The sequence below is a fragment of the Aedes aegypti genome, chromosome 3 (genome assembly GCF_002204515.2).
Source record: "Aedes aegypti strain LVP_AGWG chromosome 3, AaegL5.0 Primary Assembly, whole genome shotgun sequence".
In the NCBI taxonomy this organism is placed as follows: Eukaryota; Metazoa; Arthropoda; class Insecta; order Diptera; family Culicidae; genus Aedes; species Aedes aegypti.
This window is the reverse complement of record NC_035109.1, coordinates 110070170-110083140: the sequence shown is the minus strand read 5'-3', so window position 1 is coordinate 110083140 and position 12971 is coordinate 110070170. Positions and strand designations below refer to the sequence as shown.

General features: G+C 40.7%; 1 protein-coding gene across 2 annotated transcripts; it reads left to right on the top strand.

Annotated features, from left to right (window-relative positions):
• Positions 1 to 1112: 1112 nt before the first annotated feature.
• Positions 1113 to 2209, top strand: LOC5564891 (RRP15-like protein). 2 transcript variants are annotated; one of them, XM_001649159.2, is made up of 2 exons: positions 1113 to 1274; positions 1342 to 2209. In XM_001649159.2, exons 1-2 carry the CDS (start codon positions 1238 to 1240, stop codon positions 2193 to 2195), a joined length of 891 nt encoding a protein of 296 aa, XP_001649209.1. In that variant the 5' UTR covers positions 1113 to 1237; the 3' UTR covers positions 2196 to 2209. The 2 variants fall into 2 exon arrangements, with proteins under 2 accessions (XP_001649209.1, XP_021707499.1); XM_021851807.1 differs by having other exon boundaries at positions 1114 to 1283.
• Positions 2210 to 12971: the final 10762 nt, after the last annotated feature.

Below are 12971 nucleotides of genomic sequence, written 5' to 3'. Positions count from 1 at the left end.
GTCAAGGTTCGTTTATGGACCAAATTTTTAAATTAAAGTTTAAATATGAAGTAACCGTTATAAGAGCAGGAAAAATTGCTAAAATAGTTGCAGTTACATGCTCTTTCGTGTCATTAAATAAAACCAAGATTTCATTAGGACCCAATAGGGTCCTAGAGCCCTCTCTTTTTAGTGTCAAGCGCATAAGTTTAGGCCAAAAATACATGTTTACTCAATTTTTCAATGTTTACCGTTGGTTTCAGTCCAAAAAAAACTTGTTTTCCTGTTTCTATAGATTTTGTCATAGGATAGGAACAACCCCAGTGTTAAAACTAAAACCCCTGTGGTGTTTTTGTCGACTAAGCGAACGTCAAACATGATCAAAAGTGACAAGGTTCATTTATGGACCCAATTTTTAAATTAAAGTTAAACATGATATAACCGTTATTTGAGCAGAAAAAATTGCTAAAGTAATTGCAGTAACATGCTCTTGTTATTAAATAAAAACCAGATTTCATTAAACATTTTGGGACCCCCCGAAACTGAAATCTAAAACTGATCCTGGAAAAATCATTGTTTTTGTTTACGAGCAAACAAAATAAAACGAAGCGAGCCGACGAGGCCGACGAGACGATGCACAACGATGTAATGGAGTCACTAAATTGTGTGACAGTGATGATGAGGATATCTTGGTCATTTTTATTATGGAGCGATGCATTTTTTCGATTTTAAATGAGACTTTGACTCTTACTGGCCTTGTTTATAAATGTTTAGTCATAGTAACAGACAGATGAATATTTTTGTGCAGTGCCCCTTTGATTAGTACAGACTGTATGAGTTTAGTGATTCCAAATCGAACTTGCGCATTGCTTTCGCTATGAGTCTATTCCTATAAGAAATCTGAGTGATTATGAAGGGATACACAATATTTATATACCACTGAAAAAGAGCCATCTTATTGCCTTTTCAGTTTTGCTATTGAGCGAGAAATATTTAATTTTGGGAAAATTTAACTCAAAATTTTTCTTTGTGCAAAGAATGATTCAAAGTTGGCTAAATTCACGGAAGTCACGAAGGCTAACTTCACATCTATCATTAAAACAATCATCGCACGAAGGAAGCGAAGCACGTTTATTGTTTGCTGATTAGAGCATTTCAAAACATTTCGCGCTGTTCGCACGTGTGTTCATGAAATTTCTATAAAAAGTGCGTTTGATTTACAAATTTCTCGTATAAAATATTTAAATAAGTTTTAAAAATGACTGCTAAAGTGAAAACCTCTAAAAAAATGCAAAGTAAAACTAGTTAAATGTTTGGTTTCCAAGATACAAGCAGTAAAACTTACAACATTCATCATTTCAGCATCACATCCGGAACCGGACACCGACAGTGCCAGTGATCAGTCGGATCATGAAGTGGCAGATGACCAGCACATGTCCGACGAGGAGTTTCCGATGTCCGACGATGACCAGATGCAAGCGGATTCCGATGGAGAGGCAGAGGAGGAAAAGGGGCCATCAAAGTGGGCACTAACGCTGGCAAAATACATAAGGAAGTCGGATGATGCACAGATTCTGTCCAAAGCGGTAAAGGAAGTCGATCTGGAAAAGAGGCGCCAGGAAGCAAAACCAACTTACAAATTTGAAGTGGTAGGCGAACAGAAGAAGCCGGCAGAAGCGGGAGATCAGAAGGATGAAAAGCCGGATGATCTGGAAATGGCTAAAGAGTTGCTGCGCCAGAAAGCGCTGCTCAAAAAGGAACGACAAAAGGACATCCTTGGTTTGCGGATCAAACCCTCGATTGGACAGTATGAAAGGGAACGGGCGCTGAAGAAGATTGCCACCCGGGGAACTGTGCAGCTTTTCAACGCCGTCCGACAACAGCAACGGGACGTGAGCAAAAAGCTAGACGAAGCCGGAAAACTGGAGTACAAACGGGACAAAGTGCTGAAGAACCTGAGTAAGAAGGAATTTTTGAACGTCCTGATGAGTGGACCCCGGGCAAAGTCGGAACTGGTGGACAATTTGGTCAAGAAGGAAGAGGTCAAGGATGAAATCAAATCCGAGGACGAATCCGACGATGACGAGCCAAAGTCGACGTGGGGAGCGTTGAGAGCGGATTTTCTCACTGGGAAGAAATCAGGGTGGGATAAGGAGGACAGTGATAAGGACGAAAACGTTGGGGATCCCATGGACGAAAGTTCTGATTCGGATTAAATTGTATAAATGAGCTCGCCGTGACTTATCTGTGTATGCCGAACTTTCACCTAAATGCAGCATGTATTTCTCTATTAAGGAATTGCAATCAACCAAATTCAACACTTCAATGGTCGCGCTGTTGTATTTTGTACAACACAGGTGGAGAAACCTCACTATTCATACACATCATTAGCGTGGTGATTCTGGTGACGGTCAGTCGCTCGACATCTGGAAGGTTATTAATCTAGCATTATAATATCATATTCTACAGTACACTCAAAATAATCCAAACTTCATTGTTACGTGGAAAATCATGTAGGCCAGTCCAAATTCATTTTACCCTGACCAGGGATTGAATCCTGAGAAAATTGAGAGAATCTCTCACGTATCGCTCTCTGTAACTATCATAACATGCTGCACATTATGAGAGACTGTTTATCGTATACTGCTACAAGTTTGATCAGATTGGGGGGATAGTAGTGCATGATAAAACCCCTCTAAACATGCTCCAAGCCTGGGGGACACTGTTGTTATCGGAAGTTCGTGGATTGTTTATCGTGCCAGTAAAGAAAAACACCTATCCCCAACGGTAAACAACCGAGAAAAATGGATTTTATCATCGCTCTCTCGTTGGCGCTCTCGCTCGCTGCTTCCATTTATCAGACTTGTTACACCTTGCGATACAATGACGATCGTGGACCGCAACAGATAGGATGTTTTTCTTTGCTTGCTTTGATCGTGCTTCATTCTCAAATGAGAGCGAATTCTGCAACGCCTGACCCTGACTTTACCTGAATAAAGTAATGATCACCACGGCATATAATATATGCCGTGGTGATCATTACTTATATTATAATCATACTTATATTATAATCATCAAAAAGCTCGTAGCTGTTACGTGAAACTTCGATGGAACGTATGAAGTTCATCAGTTCATGTGTTCATTCGGTGCTACCTTAGATCCACGTAAGTGCTACGTGAAAGTGCGATGGAAAAACCACGTATGTTTTCAAGTAGCACTGACGTGTGGATTATTTTGAGTGTAGTTTATAGCAAACCGCATCCTATTTAGTGCACTCAAAATAATCCAAACGTCATTGTTACGTGAAAACATACGTGATTTTTTCCATCGCACTTTTCACGTAGCTCTTACGTAAATCATAGGTAGCCCAGAATGAACGCATGAACTTTGGAAGTTCGTCCATTCCACCGTCGCTAAACGTAAGAGCTACGTGGATTTTCCGGTAGCCTTTACGAAGCGTTTCAATAGGACCTAGATGGCTTTGCATTAAATTTATCTGTAATAAAGACCAATCTTATTTTCAATAGGCTTTGGAAGAAAACTTATTCCCAATTGGAAAATGTAAACAAACTTAAAATATTGTGATATTTTTATTGTCAATCTGAGCATTTTGAATCCTGTTTCCCCAATTTTGTTAGTTTGGTCTGTCTTGCCTTCGCGTGCTATAATTATAATTGATAGAGATTATAAATCAGGTATAAAATATGAAGTAATGCAGGGATTCTTCGGTATTCAAAGCATATTCACCTTGAAATCAATCTTACACCGTGTTTAAAGCAGCAGCAGCTTCTGAAGTGCTTCAAAAATCAAGCGGGCGCCATCTTAGGATTTGAGCTCAACACCGAATGTACGTACACTATGCAGATGTCAAAATGAACTTAGGCACCTACGAGAATTCCACGTAAGTGCGATAGGTAACCTCAGTATACATTACCGAGTTTGGTGGTTATGAATGGTTTAGTGATCTTTATCTTAGTCAGGGAAAGTGGAGGTAAAATGAATTTGGAATGGTTTACGTGATTTTTCACGTAGCAATGACGTTTGAATTTTTTTGAGTGTGCGTCTCTTTTCAGAGACATGATCACTAGCCTGGGACACGGATATATGAAACATTTAGATTCTCGTTCCATTCCACTTTTTGGATTGCATTTAGGTCCCATAACAACTGTGCAATATTTCAGCTCGATCGGAGAAACTATATTTTAGCGCCAGCCGTTCAAAGTTTGTATGGGATTTACTATGGGAAAACTTACTTTTACAAAGAAAAATCGCCAGAGATCGCCCTATATTAAAATTGCCCTCTATAAAAATTATAAACTCAGATTTCGATAGGTATTTCTATGATGAACAACATTGCCGAAGAGCAATCCGATGCTTGTGAAAAAAGTTATTAAGCATAGACTATATGGAAATTTCGCGCGATTTTATTATTCCTTTACGTGTTAATCAACGTCGCTTTGTCAATAGGTTTTCATTGAATAACTTTTTTCACAAGTGTCGGATTGCTTCGCGGTCTACGGCAATATTCTTATCGTAAAAATAACTATCGAGATCTATGTTCAGAATTTTTATAGAGGGCAATGGACGATCTCTGGCGATTTTTCTTTGTAAAGGTAAGTTTTCCCATAGTAAATCCCTGTAAATCCCATACAAACTTTGAACGGCTGGCGCTAAAATATAGTTTCTCCGATCGAGCTGAAATTTTGCACAGTTGTTATGGGACCTAAATGCAATCCAAAAAGTGGACTGGAGCGAGAATCTAAATTTTGTCCCACACTAATGATCACTATGCTAGTGCACACTGAGGCAAAAATACTTAGGTTTGAAGCAACCAAATTATGGTTTCATTGCACGCTTCTTCTTCTTCTTCTTCTTTCTGGCGTTACGTCCCCACTGGGACAAAGCCTGCTTCTCAGCTTAGTGTTCTTATGAGCACTTCCACAGTTATTAACTGAGAGCTTACTGTGCCAATGACCATTTTTGCATGCGTATATCGTGTGGCAGGTACGAAGATACTCTATGCCCTGGGAAGCCGAGAAAATTTCCAACCCGAAAAGATCCTCGACCGGTGGGATTCGAACCCACGACCCTCAGCTTGGTCTTGCTGAATAGCTGCGCGTTTACCGCTACGGCTATCTGGGCCCCTAATTGCACGCTTAAACATTTCGAAAATGGAATCATAAGTTTCATAAGTGAGAGCTTTGAGTTCTTTAACAACAATTACTTGAAATAATTATCATAGCAATCGCTAAAAAGAACTGCTCCACTTTCGATGTTGACTACAAGTTATTCGAAAGTAGATCACATGTTATCAAAACATGTCAATTTTTGAACACGCCTGAAATAAAAGGCGAACAATATTACCGATTGATTATTCGAATTAAAATATTATCATTGCGTTTATTACCGAATTTCATTGATTGACTTATGAAATTTATTACTGAAATTCTTCACCAAAATCATAAGTAAAGCTTAAAAATTTCAACAATAATCGTTGTGGCGCCAAATCATAATTATTCCTTAAGAAATTATTAAGTTTTTTTACCTCAGTGCAAGTCTTCATTTTCAATAGCAGGAGACCAGTGGGCGAATTCTGGCGCGTATTTTCTCCCTAGAAAAGCAAATTTTCTAGCTGGTGAGTAATGGAAGAAAATTTCTTCTCTTTGAAGAAATTGTTCGCCGGAATTCACCTACAGGTCTCTAAAATCTACCGAACCGAAACCTAGCATCATCCATTTTTCATGTTAGCTACAGTGGCAAATCCGAACAAAAACGGAAGACATCTGTTAGGAACTCTTTATGAATAAAATTTGTTATCTACAATTAAGTATACGAATTATACTTTCAACCCAAAATATCTCGGCATTCTCTTTCTTCCTCACGAATGTTGTCAAAAATAGAGAGAGCACCAGCTACTCAATTTGGGTACTTTGGCCCGAACTTGGTGAATGCAATTTCTCTTATGTTTGGACTGAAAGAACTCAATTTTGTGTTAAAGCAACCCAAAATTGAGTATATTTTTCATATTTTTCTAATGGAATTAAAGGCAAACTACCTAGCCGGGATCTTAGAAATTTAGCCAAAATTTAGTAATTGGGCTCAACTACGGAATTGCGTTGAAACAACTTAAACTTAAGCTAAATCCAGTCTCCGTGTTCCATGAATTTCTCAATAAATTTAACCAGGGATTTTTTTCCAGCATTTCATTCAGGAAATACTTTTGCAGTTCTTTCAAACATTTAAGCCTGATTCGCTGCTGGCAAGTAATTTCTCGACCTATCTTAATGCATGGGTAATTCCTGCAAGTAAACGATGAAGAAAGCACTTTTTTCTGATCGCAGTACGCAGTTGAAAATAAATGTCAGTTCAAAATTTCTGCAAGGAATCGGCGAGATATTTCTTCAGCGATTCCTTTTCAGCAGCAAATCAGGCTTTATCTAGTAATATCTGAAGTCAATTCATCATAGATTCCACAAAAGTAGTTTAACTGTTCACATCAGCTAATACTACAACAGTTATGTCAGTAATACCTCCTGTCATTTCCACGCAAACTACTTAAGGGACTGCAGGAGGAATTCGATGGATTATTTCCTAATAGTTGTCTTAGTTAGGAAATCCTCCCAAGTCTTTCTCAAGAGATCCTTGCAAGAGTTCATCAGGAATTTCTACAGAGGATTCATCAGAGATTATTTTATTATTATTTCAGGAATTTCTTTATTTTTAATTTTTAGGAATTGCTCCAATAATTTGTGAATAATTTATCTAACGATTCTTTGGAGACATCTTCGGAAGAATTCCTAGATTCGAGGTCATTGGAGATTTCTCTGAGAAATTTATCAACATTATTCCTGAAGGTATTTTTTTTATTTGCTGTGTCGTCCGATTTGGACACGGTTCGGACCTATGTAGATCCATCTCGCCGTGAAGGTATATTAACATAAATTTCTGGTTGAAATCTTCAAAATATTTTCTGAACGACAAATTTAGTAAGAGTGTCCAAATTGTAATTGAACTGAACAAATTGATCATAACTACTTGATAATACCCTTAAGCAGTGAGTGTGACACATTTCTGATTACAAATATTTGTAAAAACTGGTTCTGCTACCGAAACCGGGTAAGCCCCCCGGTGAACCAGGCTCGTTTCGGCCGATATGTTTGCTCGACACACTCGGAAAGCTGATGGAGAGGATCATCCTCAATAGACTGATGGCGTTCACTGGGGGAGAGCGTGGACTGTCGGAGTGGCAGTTTGGATTCCGGAAAGGAAGGTCAACGGTAGATGCCATCAAAACAGTGATTGACACAGCCGACAAAGCAAGGACAAAAAAACGAAGAGGTAACCGTTACTGTGCTGTCGTGACGATAGATGTGAGAAACGCCTTTAACAGTGCAAGCTGGGAAGCCATTGCTGTGGCGTTACATAAAATGAAGGTTCCGGATTATCTGTGCAAGATACTAGGAAGCTACTTCGAAAACCGGGTCTTGAGCTACAGCACTAGCGAAGGACAGAAGACGAGGTCGGTAAATGCGGGAGTTCCACAGGGCTCTATCCTGGGTCCAACGTTGTGGAATGCTATGTACGACGGAGTGCTGACGCTTAGGCTGCCAACAGGCGTCAAAATCGTTGGATTTGCAGACGACATCACGCTTGTGGTCATTGGTGACTCACTGGAAAGGGTGGAGGTTCTCGCTACAGAAGCAGTGGACGCAGTCGAAAACTGGATGTACGAGAAGAAACTGGTGATATCCCACCAAAAAACGGAGCTGTTGCTTATCAGCAACCGAAAAGTGGTGCAGAAGGCTGAGATTACAGTGGGAGAACACACCATAGCCTCAAAGCGGGAGCTAAAACACCTCGGCGTAATGATCGACGATCGGCTGAACTTCAACTGCCATGTCGATTACGCGTGCGAGAAAGCAGCGAGGGCAGCCACGGCGCTGTCCAGGATCATGCCGAATAACTCAGCGATTTGCAGCAGTAAGCGGAGGCTATTGTCTAGCGTGGCTACGTCAATCCTGAGGTACGCTAGCCCAGCGTGGGGAACCGCAATGAAGACGAAGAGAAACCGAGTCAAGCTTAGCAGCACGTATAGGCTGATGGCCATGCGGGTAGCGAGTGCCTACCGAACCATATCTTCGGAGGCAGTATACGTGATTGCCGGAATGACCCCTATCGGCTACGTTTTGGAAGAGGATATGGAGTGCTACGAAGCTAGTAGTACCAGAGGAGCCCGGAAGATTGCCCGAGCCGACACGATGGTGAAATGGCAACGCGAGTGGGATACCGCTGAGAAGGGAAGGTGGACTTATCGCCTTATTCCAAATCTGGCGAAATGGGTGAGCAGATCCCATGGAGAAGTCAACTTCCACTTGACGCAGTTCTTGTCAGGTCACAGTTGCTTCAAGAAATATCTGCACAGGTTCGGCCACGCAGAGTCGCCGCTCTGCGCTTTGTGCCCAGTCGTAGAGGAGTCGCCGGAACACGTCATTTTCGAGTGTCCACGTTTTGCTGCGGAACGTAGCGAAATGACAGCGGTCTGTGGTGCTGACGTAACCGTAGACAACATAGTGGATAGAATGTGTAGCGATGAGGTGTTGTGGAACGCGGTGAACATGGCGGTGACGAAAATAATGTCATTGCTTCAGCGGAAGTGGAGGGAGGAACAAGCAAGTGCACGCGGCAACAACTCGGGTCGGGTTTCGTAGCCCGGTCGTATACTGCCCGAGCCGCGCACAAATGTTGGAGAGCTAAATGGCTCCCGGTCGGTTTCGGGGGATCTTCCTACGTCGGGGAACTTTCTGTCGGAGTAGGATGGATCCACCGTCGGGGACCATTCGAGTAGAGCGCGAGATGATGGAGCGCTAAATGGCGCACGCGGCGCGACCGGAGTAGGCTAGATCCACGCCGGGGACTAGACCGAGTAGAACGCGACGTAGTACTGGTTCTGGGTCGTTGAGGCGCCGGTGAACCGTAAGTCAGTCTCCACCCGGAATCGCCGAACCGACCTCGGCACCCAATCGGTAGGTAGGCTTGATCCACCGTCGGGGACAAGACCGAGTAGATCGTGGAAAAGCACCGGAAATTGGTCGTCAGGGCATCTGTGAACCGGAAGTCATCCGCCAACCGGAATCGCAGGACCGACCTCGGCACCTATCCGGGCAGTATCGGTACCGGAAGAACTTCCACCTCCGGGGAACTCTTCGTCGGGGTAGGGTAGATTCACCGCCGGGGACTATCCGAGTAGTGCGCGAGAACCTGGAGTGCTAAATGGCACGCGTCCAGCACCGAGAGAACTTCCTTCGTCAGGGAGTTTCTGGCACGGGTGTTTTAATACGGGTCGCTAAATGGCGGTAATGAGAGCGTAACTAGCTACAAACAGGAGCCAAAGGGCTTAGCATGATGGGCAAATGTCTTGATATGGGTCGCTAAATGGCGAAAATGAGTTACTAACTACTAACAGGAGCCAAAGGGCTCAGCATGGCAAAAATATGCCGAAAAGTAACGAAGCGGTGCAAACAGCACATAACATCTCTCCTTCGAAGTAATACTTCAAGGTGGTGCCGGAGGGGAAGTCAGGTGAAAGGGATCCTAGGAGAGTTTTTTTTAGTGGGTAGGCACTCAAGTGAATCCCACACAGCGCCAAATCTGTATACTGGCATGTGCATGAACAATACACACAACAGGCCAGTCTTTAGAAGATTTTTTTAACTCCTAGATAAAAAAAAATATTTGTAAAACTAGGCCATATGTGTTAAGCAGTCTTAACGAACATTGTTTTTCGAGCTGGATGACGTTTGACAAATGCCCTTCATTGGATTCATATGCTTTGGAATTGAGGGAAAACATATCTCTAGAATGGCTAGCGACATTCAGGAATAATGTCCCTGAAAAATTTTACGAAGCATTTTGAAACTATTTAGTGTGCTATTTTTTGTGAACATAGGTATAGACAAATTGAAAAAGGTTTATGAACAACGAAAGATAATTTTCCCCATATTTTGTTGTTCCGATAATATAGGGACACCTTGTAGAACTTCTAAGAACTACCTTGAGGTATCTATGAAGAAATTACTAGGATTGAAAAAAAAATACTATGAATCTCGATGGATGTTTCGATCGCTCCAAACAGCGAATCCAGCGATTTTTTAAAGGATGCTCAGAGAAATTTATCTAGTAAATCCTTCAGCATTGAACGCTACTACCAGTAATTTCCACAGGGACTACTCTGCAAATTTTAACAGGGACTATCCCAGAATTTCCTCCACTGATCTTTTAACTATTCGTATAGTGTATAGGAGATCTTCCTATGATTTTTGCAGGAGTTTTCTAAGAAAAGTCAAAGCCAGGATTTATTCAGGAGCTCCTACGAAAATTTTCAAGAATTCTTCAAGCCACTTTTGTATTGATTGCTTTAAGAATTCAATTACGGTTTCTCCCAGAAAATCCTGCAGTGATTATCCCAGAAAATATATCAAGCATTCCTCAGTAAATTTGACCAGGAAGTCCTCATGAAGTTCCTCCAAAAATTTAATCCCGGTAACATTTCTGCACATCTTCATAACATATCGAGCAACTTGTAAAGTGAAGCAAATACTTCAATAATTATTCCGGTAATATCTCCGAATTTGGCACAAATTATTTCAGGGAAACCGTCTGATGTTTTTCTAGGAACTCCTTTTGAAAATCGTTTGTATATTTTCAATAATTATCCTAGCTAAGAAATCCTCCAAGACTTTCTTACGGGTCCAGGAGTGCATTAGCAATATTTACAGAAGTTTCATCAGAGATTACTTTAATCCTGTCTTTTCCACGGTAGCTCTAGATCTCATTGATTTTTTGACGAATCGAACAAAAATTTGGAAGAAATTCAAGGGAAATCTATGGATGAATCACTGAATAAATTACTGGAGTACATAGGAGCTGTTGAAGAAATTTCTGAAAGAGTCTCCGAAGGAATTCCTGGTGGAATCTCTGGAGTTATTCTTAGAAAACAATCCAGGTTTGTATACTCGCAGATATCTTGAACGAAATTCTTGAAGGAATCCCTTAGAAAGTTAACCTTTACAGTACATTTCTCGCGTTTAGTATCATACAGGCGTATCTGCAGTGATCGATATCTCTTCGTCAATTTTCTCTTTGCAACAGTACACAAAATTCAATCGATTTTCGTAATATTTCACTCTGCAACATGACGAAGGGCGATGAGTACTTTCTACTGAATCAAAAATAGTAGTTGAAAACAGTCGCTCGGCCGAGAGATTAGCTAAAGAGAAAATCGACGAAGAGATATCGATCACTGCAGTTACGCCCTTATGATACTGAACGCGAGATTTCGATTTCATACACTCAAAATAATCCAAACGTCATTGTTACGTGAAAACATACGTGGTTTTTTTCCATCGCACTTTTCACGTAGCTCTTACGTTAATCATAGGTAGCCAGAATGAACGCATGAACTTTTAAACTTGTCCATTCCACCGGCGCTACACGTAAGAGCTACGTGGATTTTCCGGTAGCCTTTACGAAGCGTTTCAATATGATCTAGATGGTTTTGTATTAAATTTAACGGTAATAAAGACCAATCTTATTTCTAATAGGCTTTGAAAGAAAACTAATTCCCAATTGGAAAATATAAACAAACTTAAAGATTGTGATATTTTTATATTCAATCTGAGCAATGTGAATCTTGTTTCCCAAATGTTGTGAGTTTGTTCTGTTTTGTTGCAGCCTTCGCGTGCTATAATTGATAGAGGTTATAAATCAGGTGTAAAATATGAAGTAATGCAGGGATTCTTTGGTATTCAAAGCATATTTACCTTAAAATCAATCTAACACAGGGTTACAGTTCAGCAGCTTCTGAAGTTCTGCAAAAATCAAGCGGGCGCCATCTTAGGATTTGCGCTCAACACCGAATGTACGTACAATATGTAGATGTCAAAATGAACTTAGGCACCTACGTGAATTTTCACGTAAGTGCGATAGGTAACCTCAGTAACAATTACCGATTCACTATTTGATGGTTATGAATGGCTTAGTGATCTTTATCTTAGTCAGGTGAAGTGGAGGCAAAATGAAATTTGGAATGATCTACGTGATTTTTCAGCGTAGCAATGACGTTTGGATTTTTTTGAGTGTACTTCTTCTCATATTTATTATCTTTAAACTTGGACTCGGTACTACAAGTTGTCAACATAGACAGTTATCTCTCCTCATTAGCATTCCAGCGTGACTTTCGGAAGATAAGACTTTTTAAAACCAAACACTTGACTCAAAATTTGGAATTGATTCGTATAGTTATATCATTGACCTCGTTTCAGATTAATTCAGAGCATAAATGACTAAAATACTAGAGAATGGTTGACGTACAAGGCCCGAAAAATGACAAGGCACTTCAGATAGTTCTTGTTTCACGTATAGATGGAAGCACATTTCATGTATTTCACTTCAATAACGTCCATTCGGGAAAATGGATCTTCCATCAAATGGCTATCGTTTTGATATTATCTATCTTCTATCTTCTTCTTATATATTAAATAAAAAATGGAATGGTGTTTGTATGTCACGAAATGGCTTACAAATGGGTCAACGGATTTGGATGATTCTTTCTCCATTTTGTTCGTCAAGGGTTTCGACGTGTTTGTAATGTTTTAAAAGTTCCAGGATATTCACCGGGAAAGTCGGAAAAAACGATAAATGAACGGAACTGTCATTTTGTCTGGGACGATTCATAGCGGTTTTCAACAGCCTACTTGATGGCAAGACGAAGTTTGCCGGAACCTGGGAGGGAGAAACCAATACAAAATTTCTGTAACGTCATAGTGAGCCAAGATTCCGCTTGTCACGAAATGTCACTGTGGAGCCCAGATCTCGAAACATTGGACTAACATGGAAAAAGCACGTAACTGATTAAAACACATTTTCGCATTTGATTAAGTGACAAAAATCGAATGATGCACATAATGCAAGTAATGTCACGTGAGCACATTTAA

Coding starts and splice junctions, on each gene's coding strand:
- LOC5564891 (XM_021851807.1), top strand. CDS start 1,238: ATGACTGCTAAAGTGAAAACCTCTAAAAAAATGCAAAGTAAAACTA. Junction 1,284..1,341: donor AAAAATGCAAAGTAAAACTA/GTTAAATGTTTG, acceptor TCATCATTTCAG/CATCACATCCGGAACCGGAC.